Source organism: Oryctolagus cuniculus, chromosome 1, assembly GCF_964237555.1.
Source record: "Oryctolagus cuniculus chromosome 1, mOryCun1.1, whole genome shotgun sequence".
NCBI lineage: Eukaryota > Metazoa > Chordata > Mammalia > Lagomorpha > Leporidae > Oryctolagus > Oryctolagus cuniculus.
In genome coordinates this window covers 142,485,360-142,510,046 of record NC_091432.1, presented here as the reverse complement: position 1 = coordinate 142,510,046, position 24,687 = coordinate 142,485,360, and the positions used below count along the sequence as shown (strand labels likewise).

General features: G+C 52.4%; 1 protein-coding gene across 26 annotated transcripts in view; it reads left to right on the top strand.

Annotated features, from left to right (window-relative positions):
• Positions 1-24,687, top strand: part of AOPEP (aminopeptidase O (putative)) — a 404,877-nt gene that overhangs the window by 339,062 nt on the left and 41,128 nt on the right. For 13 of the 26 annotated variants that reach the window (XR_011379138.1, XR_011379136.1, XR_011379135.1 and 10 more), the window contains 2 exons: positions 12,712-12,837; positions 21,637-21,753. The exons of 3 other annotated variants lie outside the window; for them this stretch is intronic. Coding sequence is in view for 15 of the 23 variants with exons in the window: in XM_070049758.1 (XP_069905859.1) it covers positions 12,712-12,837; positions 21,637-21,753 (243 nt within the window). In the remaining 8 variants the exon portion in view is untranslated. The remainder of the gene's footprint in view (positions 1-12,711; positions 12,838-21,636; positions 21,754-24,687) is intronic. 10 more of the 26 variants (XR_011379142.1, XR_011379141.1, XR_011379139.1 and 7 more) reach the window with 1 other exon arrangement.

Genomic DNA, 24,687 nt, shown 5'->3' with positions numbered 1-24,687 from the left:
CCATGTAGAAGCTCCCGCGACTCATTGCTTCTCACCAACTTCGCGTTACTTCCTGGGGGGGCAGGTCCCACCCAGAGGGTGCACCTCCGTGTCTCCACTGCAACCAGGGAGTGGAGGTGGAGCGACAGGAGCAGTCCCAGAGCGCGGCTTCATCTCTACTCGAGGTTGGGACTCGAAGGTAACGGAGGTGGGTTTATAGGTGAAGAGAGTGTTACAGGATCGCTGGTAAACGTGGCAGCCTAAAAGGATCTTGTGAGGCCAGACGCACGTGGAGAGCTTCTGAGCTCTGGGTTTGAAAGAAGAGTGATTGTGGCCCTGCTGAATGGCCAGCAGTCAAATGCAACACATGTGGGTAGGTTCAATTCCTTTAAATATTTAATAACCTAATGGCAGGCAGGGTTAGCATGGGGTCAGCCAGGCCTTTTCATGATGCCGTTGGGGTCTTGAGCAGCATGGATCAATGGAGAAAGCGCCAAGTGAAAGTAGTGGTGTGGGGAAGGAAACATAAGAGCCGTAAGAAAAGTCTGGGTCTGGAACAGCGGCGTCCAAGGCTCTGAGGATCAGCCGGCACCAGGGCTCTGACTTGGGTGCCACAGGACCAGTGGCCCCCCGCTGGTTGGTTTGTAGACTCCTGCAGTGAGGAAGCTTGATGCCTGCTGTCTTTACATGTATTCCTGTGTTCAAGGACGTGTTCACAAATGTGTCATGTTCCTCTGACAGAGATGGAGTAGCTTAAATTGCTGTAGCAGATTTAAAAATGATATTTTTCCAAAGAATAAATCAGTAATAAATATATTGCTAATAGACCCAGTTAATGAACTCGTATGTTCTTACCTGGCTGTCTTCAATGCTAATTCTCTGTGTCTTCACTAAAAACTGGATCTGTTTCAAGTAAGTTCCCTGCTACAGTTAGACAAAGCAGTTTGCTTAAGTATGATAGTCCCCTTGTCCACGGCTTCACTTTTCCAAGGTTTCAATTAACAGGACCATCAGCTGCACTCTGAAAATAGTAAATGGAAAGTTGCAGAGATAAACAACTTCTTTTTTTTTTTAAATATATATTTTTTCGACAGGCGGAGTGGACAGTGAGAGAGAGACAGAGAGAAAGGTCTTCCTTTGCCGTTGGGTCACCTCCCAATGGCCGCTGTGGCCTGCGCGCAGGTGCTTCTCCTGGTCTCCCATGTGGATGCAGGACCCAAGCACTTGGGCCATCCTCCACTGCATTCCTAGGCCACAGCAGAGAGCTGGACAGGAAGAGGAGCAACCGGGACAGAATCTGGCACTCTGACTGGGACTAGAACCCGGTGTGCCAGCGCCGCAGGTGGAGGATTAGCTTATTGAGCCGCGGCGCCAGCCGAGGTAAACAACTTCTAAGTTTTAAATTGCATGTTATTCTGAGTAGAATGATGAAATCTTGTGTAGCCCAGCTCCGGATCCAGCGTATCCATGCTGTATACACTACCCATCCCTTAGTCACTTGGTCACTGTCTGGGTTAGCAGTACAACAGTGCTTGGGTTCAAGTAACCCTTGTTTTACTTAATAATGGCCCCAGGGGTCAGCGCTGTGGCACAGTCGCTTGCAGCGCTGGTATCCCATATCAGAGTGTTGCTCTGCTTCTGATTTAGTTCCCTGCTAATGGATCTAGAAAAGCAGTAGAAGATGGCCCAAGTACTTGTGTCCTGGATGGAGAGTCCCTGGCTGCTGGCTTCAGCCTGGCCTAATGTTGACTGTTGGGGCCATTTGGGCAATGAACTAGTAGATGAAAGCGCTTGTCTCCATCCCTCTGCCTTTCAAGTGAAGTCTTTAAAGAAAAAAATAAATAAGCAATATTCCTAAATTGCGAAAGTAATGATGCTGGTGATTTAGATATGCCAAGGAGCGGTTGTGAAGTGCTTCCTCATAGGTATGTCTGTATAGGAAAACACGTAGTGTGGGTAAGGCTTGGTACTGTGTGGTTTCAGGCCTCCTCTGGGGATGCTGAGGTGGGTCCCCGGCCTGAAAGAGGGACCTGCTTTTAGTGTTTCCCTCAAATGCTTTCAGGCAAAGTGCATGAGCAGAACTAACGTACAAGTTTGCTCATTTGTTTATCGCCACTACAGACACTGTGTTTATTTCTGTTTTCAAGTCATTCATTTTTGATGCTAGTTTAAGATGCATGATGGCAGACCAAGTCAGATTGCTGACATATTTTTTGTTCTCCTGAGCTTATAAGAACAGCTCTCAGGTTGTTGGATTTTTAGTTACTGTGTGTTGTATTTCCCCTTCCCAAAGAGCTAGAGCAAGTTAACTATGCTGTTTGAGTTGAATTCTGGGGAATTTGCATTGCGGCATTTGAGTGTAACCAAAGGGAAGGCCCAGGGCTCATCAGCACGAGACAGCAGGATGGTTTCTCCTTAGCCCTGGAGGACCTGGGAGTGGAGAGGCAGAGAGGCACTTGGCCAGGGGACTGAGGCCACCACAGCACCAGGCAGCCCTGCTGCCCTAAGGTGTGTACCTACATTGATGGGAACAGTTACACGTACAGGATCAAACAGCCATTGCTTTCCCTTCCTTTGTAAAGTTGAATGCCCAGCCTCTTTATTCTGTGTTTGAATCCCCGCTCTTAGAATTATATTGCTTCTAGGAATGACTTTCTGAGCACTTGAGAGGAAGAAGGGCTGTATATCACGGCGTGCAGTCCTGCCACCACGGCAGATGATCAGACACAAAGCCAAGTTAGCTCTCAGCCGCAGGACCACAGCAAAGCCACATGATAACCACCTGTTCGTGAGGAACGTTGCCGAGTCTTGGGCCAAGTTCATTTTCTCATGTGCTGCTTCCCCTGCTTGAGCCAGTCTGGTTTCCAGCTCTTCCTGAGAATCTGCTGTTAAAGAGGAGAGCGGTGGCCCTATCTCCCTCCCCTCCCTTCCTCCACGTCTGTCTGTCTTTTTAATTGAGAGAGGCAGAAAGATGCTATGCACTGGTTCACCTCCTAAACGTCCACAGCAGCTGCCAGCTGGGGCTGAAGCCGAGAGCCAGGAATTCAGTCCAGGTCTCCCACTGGGTGGCCAGCACCTAACTACTTGAACCATCCTCTGCCTCCTCCTATAGTGTATATTGGCAGGAAGCTAGAGTTAGGAACCAGAGCTGGGACTTGAGTGCAGGCAGTCCCATATTGGATGTGGGTGTCCTGGTTGGCGTCTTCACCACAAGGGCAGATGCCGGCCCAGTCCTCCCATATGTATCTGGCTGTGTGTGAACTCCAGGGATGCCTGCCAGTGATGGGCAAGACCTTCCTGGTTTCCTCCTGGAGCCAGGGCCACCTACAGCAGAGGTGCCTCCGGTTCATCCTCCCTCTGATACAGGTGCAGGGCCTGAGTTTGGGATTATCCAGTTCCCACCACGCCTGTTCTGCTCCACAAATGATAGCAAAGGTAGAAACACTGATCTGAGTGCAGGACGAGTGCTCGCTCCGGCAGCACGCATACTAAAATTGGAACGTGTGACGGATGAGCTGCCAACATCACTTCCGATAAAAGACACGGTAAAGAATGGTACTGCCGATGGTTCCTCAGCGAAGTTTACCTAGAAATGTACGGCTGGTGAACTGTTTTCTCTTGGGAACATTGTAATCAGGCATGAGAAAAAGCAAGTAATCAGGGTAGGCGTTGTGGCACAGCGGGTGGAGCTGCATCCTTTGGCCCCTGCATCCCATATCAGGAGTGCCTGAGATGCAGTCTCACCTCCAGTTCAGATCCAGCCTCCTGCCGATGTGCTTGGAAGCCGGGCAGCAGTTGATGGTCCTCGTGGAGACACAGATGGAGTTCCTGGCTCCTCGGCCTGGGCCAGCCTTGGCTGTGGCAGGGGACTGAAGCGGTGGGTGGAAGATTCTCTCTCTCTCTTTCAAATAAACACATTAAAAAAAATAAAAAGTAATAGGTGCTGATCTTGCAGCCACACGAATTGCGTATATAATAGGACCCCCCCCCCCCAGTGCCTTGTACTATGTAGACACGTCATCAGGTTTGTTAAGACAGAAAGCCTTGTGCCATTTAGGAACTTGGAATGAAACACTGCGGGGAGCGGGTTGGGGGGGGGGGCGGGAAGAAGACCCTTGTGCTTCAGCACTGTAGTAAAATGGCCTCATGAGAAGCTTGGTTTGTGCTCGAGAAATTGAGAACAAGGGCAACTATTCAGAAATCAGATTGTCTTTTGAATCTATTATGTAGTAATGGAAAATTCTGGTATTGCCAGACCGCGGTTCTATACTGTGTATTCAGAGTCCTTTGGCGTGTATATATGAGGGTACCTAAAAAAAAATCTGAGAAAGTGGAATTAAAAAGATGTTTATTTTAGGGCAAAAAATTTTTTAGACGCACAGTTTTTCCTAACATGCATTTTCCGTGGACTTTTTGAAGAGTCTTCGTTTGTGTGTATATACTGGAAGAGGAGGGAGAAAGACTATAAAAAAAAAGTACAATAAACCAGGCTGTGATCTCACCATATGTGTTGAATTGAACACAAATCTTCTGCATTTAATGAAGACTTTAGCCTTTAGGGGTAAATAAAACATCACTAAACAGGGATGGCCTGAATGTTCCTTACTGGCTATAATAATTAAACCCATGAAAAGGTGGTAGGGTTATGTTACTTATTAACTCGAATCGCTTTTAGATTTGATCAAGATGCAGTTGCCCATGGCGCTTTGTTTCATGTGTGTCCTTTGTTGCACTGACAAGCCGTGCCCTGGCTCGGTGGCGCTCTGGAAACAGCCAGGCACCGAACCACCAGGCCCAGGCGGCTTGGAGACCTCCCATCCAGGCCTCAGCCCTCCCAGGCCACTGACCCCAACACGCTTTTCAGCCACTGGGGCTGGGCTGCAAATCACCCATAAAACTACATCGTTGGGGACTGGGAGAAGGACCTGGAAGAAACCCTTTCCCTTTTAGAAGAAGAGAGCTGTTGAATGCCCTTGTAGCTGAGAGCTTTCAAGGGACCTTAGCGAGGAGGTTCACCCTAGGAAGAACGTGGGACTCGGGTTTTTCATTTCCTTATCACTGCCATAATAAATGTGACTACACGTTTAGTGGCCTAAAACAGATCTGTACTCCTGTGGTGTCTGGAGGTCAGAATTCCAAAGTGGGTCTCACTGGGCTCGTGCCAGAGCTGCAGGGCAGAGTCCAGGTCCCGGCCATCTCAGCTTCCAGAGGCCACCCGAGTGCCTCGGCTCACGGCCCCCTCCTTGCTCTCCAAAGCCGGCATGTTCTGGGCTCGCGTCTTCTCAAGGCGCCGTCTCTGGTTCTCCTCCTTCATTTTTTTCCCGTATTTACAAGGACACTTGTGAGGCTGGCATTGTGGCGTAGCAGATAAAGCCACCGCCTGAGATACCGGTATCCCATGGGGGCGCCCATTTCGAGTCCCGGCCTCCTCTTCCAATCTTGCTCCCTGTCCCCACATGGGAGACCCGGAAGAAGCTCCTGGGTCCTGGCTATGAATCAGCCTGGCTCCTGCTATGGCAGCCACTGGGGGAGTGAACGAGCAGATGGAAGATGTTTCTCTAACTCTGCCTTTCAAATAAATAATATAAATCTTAAAAAATGCTTTTTTTAAAAGGATATTTGTAATGACGTTAGACCCACCAGGCACTAATCTGTAAAGGTCATCTGATCAGCAACTTTATTTCCAACTCCAACCAATTCCCATTTGCTAGGTAACCCAACATATTCTCAGGTTTAGGAAAGATTTGTTTTCTTTGAAAGGCAAGAGTTAGAGACAGGGAAATCTTCCATCCACTGGTTTGCTCCTCAAATGTCCACCACGGCTGGGGCTGGGCCAGGTTGAAGTCAGGAATTTCTTCCAGGTTTCCCACATTGGTGGCAAGGGCCCAAAGAGCTGGGCCATCTTCTGCTGCTTTCCCAGGTGCATTAGCAGGGAGCTAGATCAGAAGTGGAGCAGCTGGGACAGGAAGTGGCGCCCATACGGGAAGCCTGCATCATAGGCTGTGGCTTAACCCACTATACCACGAATCTGGCCCCAGCTTTGTAGCTTCTTAAAACCACTATCAGGAAAATAATATATGGAACACACATACATGGTGTAATAGGAGAAACTGTCATTGAGTTTAAATGGGGTTTCTGTTTTACTGTACTAAGATACCAACTGCTGGATATAAAGGGAAATTTTAAGTGGATACAGATAATTTATAATTTTAGTTTTGGAGAAACTGGCATTTCTGTTCAGAGAAATGATCCAGTTACCATAGCTTTATTGACTTGTGAATAATTGAGCTAATAGTCATTTGTCTTGTGAATGTTTGCACTATAATTTGTTGTTAGCACCTCAATTTACAGGAGAGCCTCTAATAAAAACGAGAATTCGGTGTTCACACAGAAACACCCTTCTCAGTACACACATCCCATAGTTGTCACGTGTGTGCGCCTCTCCCAAGCCTGTGGGTGATGTGCGCCCTGTCTGCAAGGTGGCAGCTGGGAGAAGTTCCCAGGGAGAGCACCCCTGTATTTGCATAAAGCTGTCAGCAGCCTCCCAATTCAATGTCCCTGAAATAGATATGACATTTACCTGTAATGGCTTTTCTCTGCCTGTGAAGTTAATGGTGTGAGGCTTTAAAAAAAAAAAGCATTTTATCTTTGAATTCCCCTTTTAAAGTTGATCCTATTTTAACAGATTCTCATCATTGAGTTGCTAAGACTCACTGCTAATGGGCACAAAATTGCAACTTTGATCCCGCTAGGAGATAGGTTCCATTAACTCAGAACTGGCTGTGGCGCATGCGGGTGAGGGCGGAGGTGGGGAGTTCAGAAAAAAGACACCCCAAAATGGAGCACCGCACCTTTCCGCCTTGTGGCGGGACGGGCTTCCGTGGGAACATAGCTGACGGCAACCCCGGGTGCTACGGTGGTCCTTATCTGGAAGGGTGAGACTGAAAAAAGACTTAGGGGAGGGGGCGTCCCAGGCGGAGGCGGTTTCGGTGCGCACTCGCCTCATGGAAGGCGAGGCTCTGCGGGTCGCAGGAGGTGGATTTGGCAACCGGGTTATATTCGGTGGGGTCGCGAGTCTCACCTCCTGAGTCCCGCATTTTGGACACTGTGGGCCTTTGAGCAGTTTGGGGAGGGGGCGCCCTCGACAAGTGGGTCGGGTCGGCTGGAGTAGCCCGGGGCCTGCAGGCGGGGTTCCGAAAGGACTGCAAGTTCCGACTCGTGGGTTCGCGGCTGTCGGCGGGCCGGGGGCGGTGCCCGGGACGCAGTCTGCGCCCGCAGCGGAGCGCCCGCTTGGTGACGGGGGCTCCAGGGCCGCGCTGCCCTTGCCGTTGGAGCCGGGTTTAAGGGCGCTCTGGGACTCCCCCCGACACTTCCCCGCACCCCCTCACGCGGGGTTTGGGCCTCGGGCCTGCAGGAGCGTTGAGCGGCCAGGGTTGCGCCGCGGCACCCTCTTCGCAGAGCCAGGTACTTGAATGTTTTCCTGGTTCACAGCCCTCGTACACCCCCCCACCCCACCCCGTCCCAGGCTTCTAGTTCGGGTCCCTCCGCGCTTTTAGAGACGGGCTCCCTGGCCGGTTGAGAGCGAGGCAGCAGCCCGGGGAGACACGGGGCCTCATCGCCCGGCGGCGCCCGCGGAGTGGACGGTGCCGCCGGGAGTGGCCGCGCCTGGCGGACAGGTGGTCGGAGAGGAGGCAGACGTTTCCCAGATAGGGGAACGTAAAGGAAAGAAAAGAAAATAGAGTATTTCGTGAGCCAGGGCCGCCGGCCTGACTCCGAGAAAGGGGAGGTGGGTGGGTGTGGTAATTGCAAAAGTAGCTGGAACGCGTAGTCTGGGAGGCGCCGAGGAGCTGGGTCTAGGCGAGCAGGAGGTGCGGTGGAGACGGCGGTTTATCCCGAGGCCGGTTCCCCACCGCCTCGGGAAAATAGCAGACTTGACGGACAGCTCGGGGAGCAGAAACAAAGGCTGCGGTCCGTGTGTGCCGAGCGGTAAGACAGCACGCGCGCCTGGCCGTGGGCGCTTGCTTTTGGAGGAGTATCTTCATGGAGTTTGTCAAAGCCCTTCCCGCCTCTGCGTGCCTCTCGTTCCTGTTTGTTTTCTAAAGGTGGACATCATGAGGTATCCCAGTGGAGAAAGGCTCCTTTCCTGAGAGGCTGAGTATCGAACGATCTTAATGTTGCAGGGCACTGGAGAGCCCGCACAAAGCGGTTTCGAGGCCGGCGTCCGAGAAAGGCTTCCGTCTTAACAGCGGTGGGAAGCGTGGAGGGAGCGCCCTGGAGCTCCCTGTAAGTGCGCGCTCGCCCTGCGTCTGTAGTCGCTCAGCACGTGCACCTCATGCACAGGTAGTGCTTGGGATCCCCTTGGAGGGCTCTGCGCCCCCGGCACCCGGCTTTCTTGGTCATAAAGCACGCTAACAATGTCATCTTGTTTTTTAGGGCGTTAAACTTTGACGTTTGGGTACACATACTCGATTTGAAAGCCTGTGCAGTTGTTTTCACTGTTTATTGCTTTCTTCTTTAACTTGAAATTAGTTGATTTTCTTGGTAAAAAAAATTGACGTTTAGAACTGTTGTTACAATTAAACTTTATATTGTGTTCCTCTGTCCTGTTTAACATGTAGAGGCAAACAGCTTCAACAACAACAAAAAATGGTGTTTTGGAAGAAAAGATGCGAAATACTAAAAATTTCCTACACTTAAAAATAGATGTTTAGAGCATACGCTGGTAAATGCCTGGAATGGAACTGAAATGTTTAAAAAACTAAAATCTGTAGCAAAAAAAAAAAATACACGGAGAGGGAAGACTTACATAATCGAGTTTTTGGCCAATTTTAATAAATGGTTTTTGTTTTTCTCATTTAAAAGTTTGTTGCCTGTGAGTTTTTTTTTTTTAACCCTCTCTTGTAAACCTGTAAGTTGTTTGATAATTCTTCAGAATGAATGCTGATGAAAGCTGAAACCAGTGCAGGCAGTCGAAGGAGGAGAAGGCTTTTCCCTAGCTTTCTAAGCACATGTCTCGCGGCGAGAGTCCGGCTCAGCCTCAGAATTGCACTGTGCGCTGGAAACCAGGACAAAGCGTTTCACACCCTGGGCTGGGGGGCGCTTTGGAATGTTCCAGGGAACAGGCCTGATAACTCCTCCAGATGTGATTCTGTTGGGAGGTGCACCTTCCGAGAAATGCCAGTGCCTCTCCCGTGTGCCTGCCTGCCAGGATAACTTTCCACCGGATTCTGGAAGCAGTCACTCACCTGGTAGTGGTTGGGGTTTTAGGTTTCCTTGGCGGGGGCAAGGCGGACTGCAGGATGGGAAACTAGGGACCTCACGTGCCCCCGCCGGCTTGCACTTAATTCACGTGCTCTGTGAGCTGTAAGAGACTCGGTCTCCCACCTCTCTGAACCTCTTGCAGATTTGCACAAGGGGAACCAGGTGCATGTGCGCTGCAGGAGACTTCGAACTTAGAAGTTTCTTTTTTTTTTTCTTTGTTGTAGGCAGCGCGGCGTGCTGTTTTCCTACAGAAAACGCAAATATCCTGGTGAAATGGTGCGCACACGCTCGAGGCTTAAACTTTTTTTTTTTTTTAAATACCACGTGCAGTGAAAGTCCTCGCATTCTGTAAATTAGAGGAGAAATTGCTACAGCTATGACTTGCCTTTGTTCTCAAAGCCATCTGAATTGCAGGCTGTGCTGGGACCGGTTTGTACATTGTTTGAGCGCTGAGACGAGAACTTCTAATTAGAGTAATTGCGGGGTGGGGAGCCGACCGTCCGGGGCGGGGCCCTCCGCCTGGGGTGTGGCCGCCCGCGGGGCGTGGCCGGGCGCGGCGGCCTTGGTGGGGATTGGCTGGAGCGGAGAGGGCGGTGCGCGGTGCAGCGGCGAGGGTATTAGTGGGCGGCGGGCCGGGCCAGGTGCAAGGAGCGGGCCCCGCGGTTGGTGCTGCGGGCCCCGCGCCGCCGTCCCCCGGACCGGCCGGCCAGCGTGCGTGAAGACCTGCGAGGCGGCGTGCTCACGTCCTCGCGTGCCGCCTCCCCACCCCGGGCCTGCGCCGCCGCCGGAGCTCGAGCACGGGAACAAAGGTGACCTCTTCTGGGTATCTGGCTCGCACGCCCGTGGCGGGCGGCGGCGTTAGCGGGAAGGGGACCTGGCGTGGCTGCGCACGCCGCGCGGGGTGCTGCCGGGCGCAGACGTCTCCCCCGCGGTGCCTCCAAGGGCACGGAAGTCGTTGCGACGGTCGGTGCTTGGAGAAAGAGCAGGCAGACACCTGCGTCCTGGCGCGCCCTGGAAAACTACCCCTTCCCCCATTAAAGCCCAGATCCGGCAGGACGCTGGTGACGCTCGTGACGGTTTCGGGCCCGAGTTATCTTCAGAAAGCGTGCAACAGGTCCGCTTTCGTTTTCGGAGGCCGGCTGCCCGGCTGCGCCCGTCCTTGTGTCCAGGGCGCGCGGGGGTCTCGGCCCGCCGCCGGCCACGGGCGTCCTCGGGCTGGGCTGGTGTCCGTCCCGAGGGTAGCGCTGCTCCTGGTGGGGTTCTCTGGCGAGGGCAGCAGACACAGAGCTTCGGAGTTAACTCGCGGGGTAGTGGTTTTTCCGATTGCGGCTCCGCCTTGGAACGCACTGCGTGGGGAGAGGGACTGGGGTGTGCGGGCGCTGGGATGCCGCTGGGAGCCGTGAGACTGCAGTCAGCCGGCAGGGCAGGAAAAGCGTACTTTAAGGTTTTCCAAGTTTTGGTTATAGAAGAAAAATTTCTAAAATCTTACACTTTCTGCCTCTTTTTTTTTTTTTAAAGTAAATTCTAAGTTAACTTGTATAAATAAATTGGAATACTAAGAGAAAGTGTAGTTTCCTATTAACATTTAAACAATCAGAAAACTTCAAGAATGCTTTCGCATTTTCTGTCATTCCTGAATTTTGTTCCGGAGTATTAAAAGCTATTAACTAGTCCGGTAAAACAATACTGCTTTTTTTCCCCCCCATGACCACGTGATACAGATTCAAGGTAAAGAATAGATGTGCTGAAACATGACTTGTGTGAAATTTCCTTAGAGATCTGTTAGGGACGCCGGGGGTATGCCTGGGATTTCAGGTTGCGGCCGAGCCAGCAGGCCCCAGAGCTGCTGGGAGTTTCCACCCCGTCCTTAGCCGGCTCCGCCGGGAGTGTCCACTTTGCAGTTTTGAAGACTGGCTTCTGCCGAATGCCTTACAAGTCCTTGAATCCAGACACAGCCACAGGTCAGGTTCGCTGATGACCTGTCAGTGTCAGGCTGCCCCCCCCCCCCCAGCCCCGGGTCCAGGCTGGAGCTCGCAGTAGCCCCCAGACTGTGACGTCTGCTCTCCCACCACAGCCGAGTGGACACCGTGCCCTAAAAAGAGCATGTTCGGGGCGCTGTTTTAGTCTACTTGTTTAGCTGGGAGTTGGTCACGGGAAGTACAGTGAATTTATGAATTAATTGTACAGCAAAGAACCTTGGCCGAAGCAGGCCCTGCACGCGGCTTCTTTTCCTTTGTTGTATCCCTGGCTAGTTTGTTTCACCTTGTCAATGGCACACATCGGCAGGGCAGCCACTTCTCTTTCCTACAGAACACTGGCCCTCCAGATGATCTGGTATTGAAGCAGAAGAAAGAAAAGCAGTTAAAAAAAATGGAGAGAGAGAGAAAGGAAAACTGAAACTCTGAAGTTGTTCTCTACCATTCCTTCTGAAATGAAATCTGTTTCCCACACACACCCCAATTATGTGAAATTCCCAAAGCGTCAGAGTGACCCTTAAGAAGGGAATGCCGTGCGCTGCCCCTCGTAAAACTTGACGAAAGTTGATCTAGGGTGCTAATTGTCTGGACCAGAATCCAGAAGTGGACAGAAATGAAGCACCGTGTGGCTCTTCTGCCTCACAGACATTAAATCACTGTGGAGTGGATCCGAGACGGTGGAGAGCGGACCGTGCAGTTGGGACCTCCCAGCACAGTTCTGCCCGAGGAAAACAGCTGGCTGCCTTTGTCTTCCCGGCAGCCAGGCTGGTGGTTTGGCCTGGCACCCTCCTCAGCCTCCCTGCACACCTGCCCCCGGTCCCTCTGTGGTATCCGCACAGCTGAGCAGGTGTCTCATCGTCAGCTTTGTGACAGAAGTCACCTGGCACGTTGTAGACAAGTGGGCCTGGGGTCAGCTTGACAGAAAACGCAGAAAGAATCGTTAGACAGTAAAGCCCGGCCAAAAAGATATTTATATCGTCTGGACTGTGTGCTTAAGAAACAAGGAGAGGGACTGGCAGCCATGGAATGTTAGTGTTTTAGACCTCAGAGTACACGCCCAGGAGTGAGGCCGCCTTGTGAGTTAGGCCGCCCGCCTCGTCTCCGTGTGTCTGTCTGTCTGCCCACAGGATCAGAGTGGCTGACGTGGGTCCTCCCCACACGTGTCACGCCCCTCTTTCTCACCTTGGAACACCTGTTACCGCCCTAACTCTGACATGTTTTCTGTGGCCTTTCTTTTCAAGCTCTTCATTTTGACAGTCTGTGGAAAGCAAAGAGGCAGATGTCTCTAGGAGATAATATTGAGTTTTTGCACCTACTTCAGAATAGGCTGTTGGCACTCCTCTTGTACATTTATTTATTATTATTTTTTAATTTATTTGAAAGGAAGAGTTATAGAGAGGCAAAGGCAGGCAGAGAGAGAAAGAGGTCTTCCAGCTACTAGTTCACTTCCCAGATGGCCACAGCAGCCGGAGCTGAAGCCAGGAATTTCTTCCAGGTCTCTCACGCGGGTGCAGGGGCCCAAGGACTTGGGCCATCTTCTGCTGCTTTCCCAGGCCATAGCAGAGAGCTGGATCGGAAGTGGAGCAGCCAGGACTTTAACCAACGCCCATATGGGATGCCGGTACTGCACAAATAGCGGCCCCTATTTGTTTTAAAAACATTGCGGAAACCCATCATCTCACTGGTTACAGTCCATTGCCATTAAAGATGCATTTTGGTCATCTTGCCTTAAAAGTAGGAGCCACCAGGCAGATCCGTTACTGCCCAGAATGTTGGTGAGTTGATAAATGGGAGTTTTTATTTTGAAATTCTATTTTTTGCGTGTGTCCTAGTTCAGAGTTCAGAATAACTTTTGGTCTCAGCTCTCTGCAGAAGCCGGCCCCTCACAGAGTCGTGTGAATCCCCCAGTTGCCTGCTGACTGCCGGCTTGCACGTGCTGTGACTACCATGCTCCGCACTGCTCTGGTCACTGCACCCTTTCCTTCCCTTCCACTGTCCATCTGGGGCAGCGTGCTGCATGCTGGGAGTTACAGCTGGCCCCAGGCCTGAAGGAGCTGCCTTAGAAATGGACAGTCTATTAATAGACTCAAATTCAGTTTTGTTTGAACTCAGTTTTTCCTATCTTTTGAGCATAAGATTCTAAAGATGGTATTTTCTGCTAAAAGCTTAGGATTTTTCCCTTTGGCTAATCCCTTGTAATTGAGAGGAAAAATCATGTTTTCAGACTGAATATTCTTAAGGGTTGCTTATTTATATATACAAGTACAATGATTTTTTTTTTTTTTTTTGCAAGATTGGGATTACTTTTCCCTGGGAACACAGGGCTATATAAAAATCCGACCAAATGTTACAAAGAAGAATCTGGTGTTGATGAAGTTATTTACTAAAAATAATCAAATTTGAGGGGCCGTCACCGTGGCACAGCGGGTTAAGCCACAGCCTGCAGCCCCGGCATCCCATATGGGCACGGGTCCAAGTCCTGGCTGCTTCACTTCTGGTATAGTTCCCTGCTTGAGCCCCTGAGCCCACATGGGAGACCTGGAAGAAACTCCTGGCTTCTGCTTCAACCTGGCGTAGTCCTGGTCTTTGCAGCCATTTGGGGAGTGAACCAGCGGTTGGAAGACAGATCTCTCTCTCTCTCTCTCTCTGCCTTTCAAATGAATAAATAAATCTTTTTTAAAAAACCCACAAATTTGTAATAATCCAATATAGACCATCTGGAGTTGTATAGCAAGTTAGAGAAAGATAAGTAGAAATTCTGAGTTTGAATGAAATTGCCTTTACTGTTTCTTCCTTTGGGGAAAAAAATCAAAATATTATATAGTTACATTGTACATGACAACAGAAAAATCTGAGTGTGTGACTGACACTGCTTTGTATATATCTACAAAATATTTGGGAAATTTAAAACCTAAAACTCTCGAGGGTTGCTTGCTCAGATCTTTTTTTTTTTTTTTTAAGATTTATTTTTCTGAAAGGTAGAGTTAGAGAGATGCACTGATTGATCTTCCGTCTGCCGGTTTACCTCCCAAATGGCTACGATGGCCCAGGCTGGGCTAGACCAAAGTCAGGAGCTAGGAACGGCATCCCCGTCTCCCACATGGGAGGTGGGGACAGTATCACTTGGGACCATCTTTTCTGCTTTCCTAGGCGCATTGGCAGGGAGCTGGATCAGAAGTGGAGCAGCTGAAACTCTGGCCAGTGCTCACACGGCATGGGCAGTGGGCCCACGTCATGTGTTTCCTATTGAATGGCGTCCGCTTCAGCTTTGTGTAGTACTCACGGGTGCACTTTGGGGTGCGTGACGTTAAAGCATTGTGATGCCTTGGGCTAGAGAGACAGCAGCAGGTTTCTAGGTGCCTCCCGTGGCTCACTGGACTCACTGGAGTGCGGCACCTGGCATCCAGTCCGCTGACTCAGCACTTTGGTGGGGCATGTGCTTGAATTGTTGATGCATTTCTTCATAAAGTAGATCGTCCCTCCGTCTAGGAAATATTTGTGGCGTGCTTGAAGACGCGTATTTCAGCTTGAGCTAGAGGCAGGAAGAGGAGAGCCCCTCAGGACAGACTGCATGAGGAGGTCCCCGGTGTCCTAGGTGTCTGTAGGCAGTGGCTTACACACGTGGTCTGTTCGCTGCCTTCCACCCAGTAGCAACGTTCCTCGGCAAGCTACCAAGCCACAGCAGTAGTCCCGGCCTGTCCTCGGTGAGAGCTGCGTCGTCGTCCGCTGCGTGCCTGTGTTGACCCGTGGGCAAAGGCGCTTTCATCTGCTGGACTTGAGAGGGGTGTAAGTTACTGTGTAGTTGGAATATGGAGGCACAAAACACCCCTACTGACAAGTTAAGAGTCATAAAAATACATGTGCTTATTCAGGGTAAGTACACCTCTGTTAAGTACACTAGGGTTAATTTAGGTGAGAGTGTTAATTCTAAGGGAATAAAACAGCAGCATTCTGTGACTGTAAGAAAAGTTAGAGGATCCTCTGATGCTTTACGGTGGTCCTGTTTCTTCAGAAATTCTTAGGAGGTAGGGGTGGGCGTGGGGAGGACTGTGGCATAGCCAATTAAGCCTGAGGTACCGACATCCTATACGGTTGCCCATTCATGTCCCGGCTGCTCCACTTCCGATCCAGCTCCCTGCTAATGTGCGTGGGAAAGCAGTGGAAGATGGCCCAAGTGTTTGGGCCCCTGCACCCACCTGGAGACCCGGAAGAAGCTCCTGGGCCCTGAACTTCAGCCTGGCCCAGCCCTGGTTGTTTGCAGCCACTGGGGAGTGAACCAGTGGATGGAAGATCTGTCTCTCTCTCTAACTCCACTTTTCAAGTAAAATAAACCAATCTTAAAAAAAAAAAATTGTTAGGCTGCACACCGATCATTCTGTTGTGGTGGCGTGAGCAGACTGACCCTCTAAGGAGTTCACCTTTTTCACGAACGCTGAATACTGATCTGCAGAAGCACAGAGCTCAAGACTGTTAGTCCTTTCTGCCCCAGTGGGCCCCGCGCTCCTGCGGCAGCCTCGGGGGCCCAGGCGTCTTGTAAAATACTTGGAAACTTTCTCTTTTTTGAGTGTTCATGATGCTTTATTTTGTAACATGTATAATAGCGTAAGATGTTAGCGTACACGTAGTTATAGGAGATCCGGTTGATAGTAGGATTTTACTTTATGAATTTCATACCATGTCAGATTGCCTGTGGATCCGGTAGTACTTTGATGCAAAAGTTGAGGAAACAGCAGCACGAGAAAGTTCCAAGTTACAGTCTCCAAACGTGAGAACGGTTCAGGCCAGGAGATAGCGAGCGTCGTACTGTCTGCTGATGACGGTGTCTGTTTAAAAAGTCCCCACGGTGCCACCTTGGGGAGTGTTACGACACAGAAGTGCAGTATCCTTTTTAAATGGTAGCTGTTAGAATTGTTTTCCCAAAGACCGAATGGACTTTCTCCATGGATATTTGCTGCCGCTTGTAATTTTTTCCCTCAAAGTCTGACCTGTTATTCTCCCTAAAATCTTCGACAGCCAAAAATAACTGTGCTAGATGCATACCTGCAGATTGACTGATTTTTCTGTATTTTGGGGGAAAAAACCTTTTCATTCCTAATCTTTTAGTGATGTTCATTTCCTGGCAAATCCAATTTTGTGTCCCGAGTAACGTGAACTCGCGTTGTTGGGTTTCGGCAGTTCTTTCAGACGTGTCAGGTTTTCGCCACACCATGTAAATTACAGAACAGCCTTTGTTCCGTAAGTTTGGTTTTCAGGAGTAACTCAAACCAGTCGTCCCTCCATACAAGTCACTACCCCGTAGACGCGAGGTTTTACTGCTGTCCCCATATCCTGGTTGACGGCAGCGCTCGGGCAGACTCCAGCCTGGGCCCAAGTCAGCACATTTGTCCGTTTCTGTCACTTAACAAATGCTTGCCATTAAGAACAGGCCAGGGACGGGCAAGAGCCAGGGGCCGGCCACGCTGGGGTTCTGAGACTCACAGAGGGCCGTGCTGTTTGGGGGCTGTGAAGGAAGGGAGCTCTGTTAACTCTGTTAATGTCTTAACCTTGCCCCCATGGGCTGTGGTCACCGTGTGCGAACTGGCCCAAGGCGGAGGTTGTCACTCGGCCTTCCTCGGTTCTTCCAGGCTCCGTCTGGCGTCCAGTGGCCGGGTGTAATCGCGAGGGGGAGGTGGGAACTGTTGGCCTCCTACACCTGTGGACGGTGAGGGCAGCCCCAGGGGCCGCTGGCGGCAAGGGGGCTCCTGGGAAGTGGCTGAGATGACCCTTTCAATCCAAGAGGTGGAGGAAAACCGCGCTCCAGTGTGCTGTGACGGCCACGGCCCTTCCAAGGTCGGCCGCTCTCCCCCTGGCCGGGACCCTGCCTGTGTGGAACCCCAGCCAGCCAGTCTGGGGCAGGCAGGAGACTCTGAGGGGTCTCCCCCTCCCCCACGTCGTCTGTTTCTGTTCCATGTAAACAGTTCCTGCCGTAGTAACATAGACAAATATAGCAGAGAATGCTTTTCTGGAAGAAGAATGCTCCCTGAGCATTTTTTAACCATTTTTGGGAAGAATCGATCTTTCTGTGAGTTTCAGAGAGACGGAGGGAGGGAGGGACCGCATGTGTATTGCCCCCATTGATCCGCTTTTAGTCTCGAGCCAGGATCAAAGGAAATGGCATCAGGGAGGAAGCAGGCTTCCTTTAGGCACAGATCCCAGAGTGATAATGGGGTAATAATAGAACGCACGCCACTGTCGATCGCTGGCTGCATCTGTCCCAGGCTCATTGCCTGTCTGGGGGCTGTGCAGAGACTCCTGGCTCATGGCGTGAGCGTCTGCCCTGAACCCCTGGGCCACCCCCTTGGGAGGGGCCCCTCTTGGCTTCCGGAGGGAGGTGGGCTCTGGAGCACTGGGGCCTGGTTCCCAGGGGCTGCCCGCGGAAGCTCTGCCATGAGCCGTGTCCGTGACAGTCCCTGATCCAGGAGGTGAGCGGTGTGTCTTGTTGCTAATGGGAGAAGGGCTTCAGTTGTGTGGGTGGTCCTGTGGCGCGCAGGGGTGAGTGATGCCCCCGTGACAGCAGTGAGAGGCTGTAGGAAGAGTCTGGTCTTGCTTGCTCCCTGCCGTTTGTAGATTAGGAGGGTGGATTTGGAAAAATGCATACTTTCTTTCCCGAGAGTCTGCGTAGGAACTTGTTAAAGCCGCTCGGGAGTTGTGCAGCTTGCCTCAACTCTTAGTTGAGTTGGAAAAAGTATGAGGCAGACTGGTTTCTGTGCACATTTCTCAGCAGTTATCAGCCAGGGAATCTTCGGTGTTTAGAGCAGGCATGCGGACTCCGGAGCTCCCTCGCACCTGGTGTTTGTCCTTGGTCGCCCTCCCTGCGCGTTTTATTCCTTGTGCTTGTGTCAGTGAGCTTTGCACGGGCCCCGTGAAGTTCTCTTTCAAGTACCCCCATGACTCTGGCACCGCAGAGCCTTATTTTGTCTAAGTTTCCAAGGCAGATGCATTTTAAAAATACTGAGCTGGTCTCCATATGGAAAAAATAATAACCCGTCATGAATTCCTTGTTTATGCAAAGAAAGGAAAAAAGGCTTTCTATTCCTGTCCCTGTTGAGCTGCGGATGCGAGTACGGTTAGACCCCCAGACATGCAGGCAGTTGCCCTCTCGGAGAGAACACCCAGAGACGGGCACTGTTTTCCCTGATCACTCCGTGTCCATCTCCTGTAGCACTGCCTGTTAGAACACAGTTGGCCCAGGAGTCATGTGAAATTTAATTTGATTTCTACGTGGGTGGGAGTGGAATGAGCCACACAACATTTCCCATTACGCCTGTGCCAGCTGCCAGGGCGGGTCCCCCGCCCAGGGCTGCCTCTGAGCACATTTGCTGGTGTCTCATATCTTTCAGTTGCTTTGCAAACATTTTGATTTATTACACATTTTTTTTCCCCTATTTCATTGTAGGCCGGCTTTACAGGGAGCAAATGTTGATTTTTAACAGGGGAAATGTACTGCATTAAAGTGTAACTGCTTACCGCGTCTTTGCATTAATACCCGCTTCTCACGGTCTCTAATCTCATTTCTGGAAACCGATGTCGTGTTCACTTACTTGTGAGTGAAAGACAGTTGATGCTGTTGTCCGCCCCCCGTAAGATAGCATTTGCCCATGGATTTTTCTCTACTTTTCTCATTGTTCAGAAACCACATTTCCCCCTTCCCCCGCTGTGGATGAGAGGTATTGGGGAAAGCCAGATGGTCCGGGTTTGCTTATGGGAGCCATTGCTACAAGTCTGTCCTGAAGAGTGGCACCAGCCAGAGTGCCCGAGCGCTGCAGCCATGTGGGTCCTTGGTGGCTGAACCAGCCCACCCTTGCATCGGTGTGCGGTCACGCCCTGGCTGGAGGAGGAGCCGGGCCCGCCCTTGCTCTGTAACCTGCCTCCTGTTAGGCTGATTCAGGATCCTCCCAGGCCCGGCTGCCTTAGAAGGTCCTCCCGTCTACCTGAAGTCAGGGGCTTAACTTTGCTTAGTTCCACTGTGTAAACTCTGGGGAGAACAGGAGCCCTCCAGTGCCTTCCTGCTGTGTGTCTGCCCAGATCCGTGCCCCTTCGGCTTGGAAGAGGCTGGCCGGCGTGGCGGGGAAAGGAGGGACGGATGGATGGATGGATGGATGGACGGACGGACGGATGGACGGACCAACAGGTGTGAGTGAGCTCAGGCATTTTGATAGGTGCATGTTTCAGTAATTCTTCTGTGTGGAGCTGGAGTTGGGTTGGTTGGCTAAGCCCAGTTGGGGTGGATGTAGGACCCAGCTAACATCCTTCTCAAGGGTCTGCAGTTTAAACCAAGTGCCCCGCGGCGTTCGCGTTCTGACAATAGACCTCTTTGTGAGCACCAGCCCCTAACAGGGAGATGCCTGCCTCTCTGCCCGTTCCTTCCCTGTAATTCTGCAAATTGGCAGGGCTGGTTCCCGCCGTATTCAGTTAGCAGACTGGCTCCGTCCCGAGCCAGTGGGGGATCTGCGATGGATCAGGGCTTGTTGGTACCCAGAGTGGCGCTCTCCCAGAAAGCAGCCATCCCGTGAGTCTGAGGGGCTCCTACTGTCTGTCTCCAGGAATGCTCTTACTGGGTGTGGGGGGCGTGGGGCAGGCAGCCTCGCCAACCCCCAACCCACTCTGGGGCCCTGCCATGCCACACGTGGCTGGGAGTTCTTGTCCTTGGACTGTGGTTCCCTAAGGGCACAGCAGAAGGGAGCTGGGCTGCTGCAGTAGGCGCCTGTAAGGGGCACCCTTTGGGGTGCACTCGGGGCTCAGCTGCCCTCTGATGTCGGAGGGGGAGGCAGAGAGCAAGGGGGACCCCGCAGGAGGACCCCTCCTGTTGGCAAGAGGGCCAACAGGGAGGGCCAAGGACAAAGTTGGCTCTGGCCTGCATGTCTGGAGCCCCTACCAGGACTGGTGCTCAGGGCGTGGACAACCTGGGAGGCTCGCCACAGCCTGGGGTCCTGCACCTGGCCTCTTGAACAAAGCAGGGTTTCCTCTGCTGTCAGGAGAGTAGCCTCGTAACCATAGAAAATGGAAGGCTGATGTCTTTGTTGGTAGTAGCCGTGCGGTAATCTGATCCCTAAAACGTCTCACAGGCATGTGACTTCTTGGAAAAGCAACTGTTAGTAATTCTTTGGGTCCTTGTATAGAACCTCACAGGTCAGTGCTAATGGTAGGCGGGTCTGCCGCAGGTGCCTCGTTGTTCCTCCTGTGGGCCTGAGAGAATATCCAGGGCCTGGCTTATGCAGAGAGGACGAGCGGTGTGTCCCCACCAGCCTGTCTCTCTGTAGAAGTCGGGGGATAATTATTAGAACTCGGGGTGAGCACGTCTAAGAAAGGCTTTCCTTGTGAATGACGTGAATGTTGTGCGTGCGGTCTATCAGCTGGAGGCCCGCAGCTTTTCCCTCGTGCTTCAGTCATCATGCACATTTTGGATGAGACAGACAGACAGACAGTGAGGGAGCAGTCAGGCAGATTACCTGCCTGGGGGCAGAGGGAGAGAACCCAGCAGGCGAAAGCATCTCTCCTGGCGTGACACAGTGACAGTCACAATGCAGGTGTTGGTGGGAATATTCTGTTGATGCGGTTGGCCTCTGGGCCTGACATGTGGGTGAGTTGACAGGGAAGTGTTGGGAATGGTGGAATTCATGGTCATGCCTGTGAAACCTTGTTCCTCCCGTGCTTGACTGGTCCTCCCTCCAGTGGTGCCGTGCAGTGCAGTGCAGTGGTGAGTGGGCAGATGAACCCTTGCCGGCACGAGTACTGTCAGTCCACACATCAGTTCGCTTGTTTTTGTGCCACGTAAAGACTGTCCTTTGGTAGCACCATGTTTGACTTTGTTCTGTGAACACCCAGGAATACGGATGCACAGGTGTGTGGAGCTAGGTGCATTTTTGGATATGTTATAACAGCTTGTTTAATGAAGGGATTATGAGACAGGGTTCACGTTTCATGACTTGCCCCTTATTTCTTGGTGTGAGGCAGGTGTAGTTACAGGGCTTAGTGGTAAAGGAAATACGAGAGCTGATTCTTTGACCACACTCGCCTGTGCTTGACTGGAGTTGGAAGGCTCGTTGGGTCTGTCTCGGCTGAGTGACGGGTTTTGGCGGGTGCCTGCTGTGGAGGCAGGGACCTCATAAACCATGCTGATGTTTAAGGCGAGCACCAGTTTGGTCTGAGCTGAGAAGCCATGGAAAGCAGAGAGCGTAGTCAGACCCCACCAGGCAGTGCCTCTGGGGAGATGGTGTAGCCCCAGGGTCTGAGCAGAGCCAAGTCCATGGTCCTCAGGTGCCTCAGATCTAGACTGAAAGTGCCCAGGTTGCCCCAGCTTTGCTGGCTGTGGTCTGACGTTTGGGTTAATCTCTCGACAACCAAATGGCATATTCACAGGCTGTCTGCTTTGTGCCCCCAGCTTCTCCCAGACCAGCTTGTCTTGCTTCTGGAGCGTCTCCTGGAGCAGCAGACACTGAGCCCCCGGACACTGCGGAGCCTCCACAGGACGTACCGCCTCCAGGAGCAGGACGCGGAGGTAACCCAGCACGGGCACGGGCACTGCGGGAGCACAGTCCCACGTGTTTGCTTTCTGGGCAGAGAGCAAGCGCCGTAAGGAGACCGTCAGCTGCTTGCTTCCTTCCGGGGCTCTCATGCGTCATGCTTGTGCTTACAGCTAGAGTATTTTGAGATCCCAAGGTTTTCCCTCTGATTTTTCTTGAAGGAATTATTTATTTATTTAAAAGTCAGAGTTGGAAAGAGAGAGAGAGAGAGAGGTCTTCCATCTGCTGGTTCACTCCCCAGATGGCTGCAATGGCTGGAGCTGTGCCGACCCAAAGCCAGGAGCCAGGAGCTTCTTCCGGGTCTCCCACACGAGTGCAGGGGCCCAAGGACTTGGGCCATCTTCCACTGCTTTCCCAGGCCATAGCAGAGTGCTGGATTGGAAGAGGAGCAGTCAGGACCTGAACTGGTACCCATAGGGGATGCTGGCGCTTCAAGCCAGGGCATTAACCCGCTGAGCCACAGCGCCAACCCCCCCAAATGCTATTTTAATTGTGTTGGGTAAAGTATTACAGTAGTGATTTTCTCCGTCACCAAAATGGAGTAACTTGAGAAAAGCCAATTCCTGATGAAGTGAAAGGTAAGGCGGCTGCTGTTTTGCACTTTTAAAAGCCCTGTGAGTTCCGGAGCCATTGAAACACTCTGGAGAAGACAGGTGCACCTTGTCACCCACCTGAGCAGGAAGCAAGTGTGTAACTGTTGCTGTTTTAGGCCAGCTGTTAATATTTTTGTTTATAGGTGTTTGCAAATGCCAGACTGTTATTTTTAATTAGGCTTTCAAGACCGTCCTATTAATAGGCGTCGGGCTGTGTTTTAATCAAAGCTGAATGTCCCTGGAATGCCAAGCTCCCGCGACGAGCCCAGACAGACCAGGACAGGGATTGGAGCCGGTGCCAGGCACCTGTCCCTCTATGCCCAGAAGCCGAGTGGTGGTCAGCCCTGTTTCCCCCCTCCCTTTTGGCACAAGATGCATCCTGTTAGTGGCTCGCAGCCCTGCTTCCCTGTCGTATATAACCTCTGAAACCGCTTCATCCGGGGCAAGAGACCACAGGCAGCCTGGCTCCCTTTTGGTGACCGGCATGTCGGCATCACCGTGGTCCATGCCTGCTTGGCCTGCATGATGCGTGGAGTGGTGGGCATGGCAGGTGTGGGAGAGGTGGCCCTCAGGAAGCCTCTGCTGCCCTGAGAGGGTGGCTCTCGGCCAGTGAACACGACAGCACTCAGATGCGGGGCGTGGGGTGAGCAGGGCTCTGTTCCTCTAGACAAACGACTCTGAAAAGGGCCGCTCAGAGAGTGACATTTGGGATGGCGTCAGCCACACGGAACCAGGTCCAGACGGGGACAGCATGGGCTGGGGTAGGGGTCTGCAGGCCTCCTCCTGTAGGGGAGCCAATGTTAATGGGGCAGGCCACGCTGCCACTTCCCTGTGCAGTGTGGACGCTGTCATAGACGCTGCAGACACAAGACAGGTGTGGCTGTGTGCCAGTTAATGTCTCATGGACCCTGCAGCTTGGAGCCTGTGTAATTGGCACATCTCAAGATGCTCACCAAACCCGCTCTCCCCCGACCTCCCCGTTTTACCTTTTAAAACTATTTGAAGATTCCTACCCCAGTCCTGGCCGTGTGCTGATTGGGCCTACGTTGTCCTGCTTTGCTGACGCCTTGGGCTGGGGTCTGCAGGCTCCGGGGCCAAGCAGGAGCTGGGTCAGAGCACCCTGGTGCCGGCCCTGAGGTCCCGGTGTGTGGTTGGTAACCCCTTCTTTGCCGACAAGTTCCAAAGGTTGGGCCAGCCACGCTGTGGGTTAAGGAGGCTTTGTTGTGACACCCATCAGCAGATCAGATGGAGAATCCTCTTGCATTTATTTCAAGTTGCCGCAGATTGCATGGGAGAGTGGGAAGGTGTTGAGAACTTGACTTTGCTCTGCACGGAGGAAGTAAGGACAGTCCCCTGGAGTTGTCCCCGGGGCCCTGAAGGGGCGGCAGGTGTGTACTGAGTGTCCTGTGCAAGACAGCCCCGGAGGGCTGGCCCTGCTGCCCTGCCCGGGGTGCTGAGGTCGTGTCCACTGCAGAAGGCACCAGCCTGGGGTGCTGGGTGTCTCTAGGTCAGAGCACGGAGGGGTGCTCAGGACCTGGCGGTGGGGGCGGGGAGGGAGCCCAGGGACTGTTCTGTACTGGGGCCTGGGTGTGCCCCTTTGTTTCCAGGATGTGCAGGGAGGCCCCCTTGCTTTCCCTCTGTTCTGAGCCGTGGCGTCTTTGGCTGCTCACGCCCTCCTCGCCAAGTGCGCCGCTCAGCTCTTGCACTGGCCGAGCTGTGTGCCCCAGGTGCAGCACAGCGTGGACAGAGCGGGTCAGGAGTCCCGGCCTAGTGAGAAGCCTGCCCCAAGGACTCGGCTCCCCGAGTCAGGGGTCACCGTGGTTGTATCACCTCGGGGTTCCAGCTCTGTTCTCAGAGTGTCCACTGCAGCCGTCAGAACCTCTGGGCCCTGCGCTGAGCCGTATGGTGTTGCTTACAGGGAGTTTGTGTGCCAGCCAGCCATTGGTAGGGGCCAACCTGCTGAGCCCCGGCCCAAGTCCCGCCCACACCATCCCTGGCCCGCCCTGCCCCTCTCTGCAGGGAGTGCTGGGCTCCTCTCACCAGAAGCGCCAGGTCTGTCGCTCACGTGGAAAGTCACAGCCGTTTAAAATGCACCTGGCAGCCAATTCTGGGCACAAGAAGTGTACCCTGAGAGGCCTCTTTCAAAGCCAAACGCGCTCCCCGCATCGTTTCTGAACACTCAGAAGTAGCCCCTGTCCTCTGTCTGGCTCAGCTGGGAGTGGCGGCTGTTCAGAAGGGCCTGCCCAGCAGCCTGCTCTGCTCTGGTGTGGGACTGTTTGAGCCAGGGAATGAAGCCCTGGGGGAGGCCACCAGCAG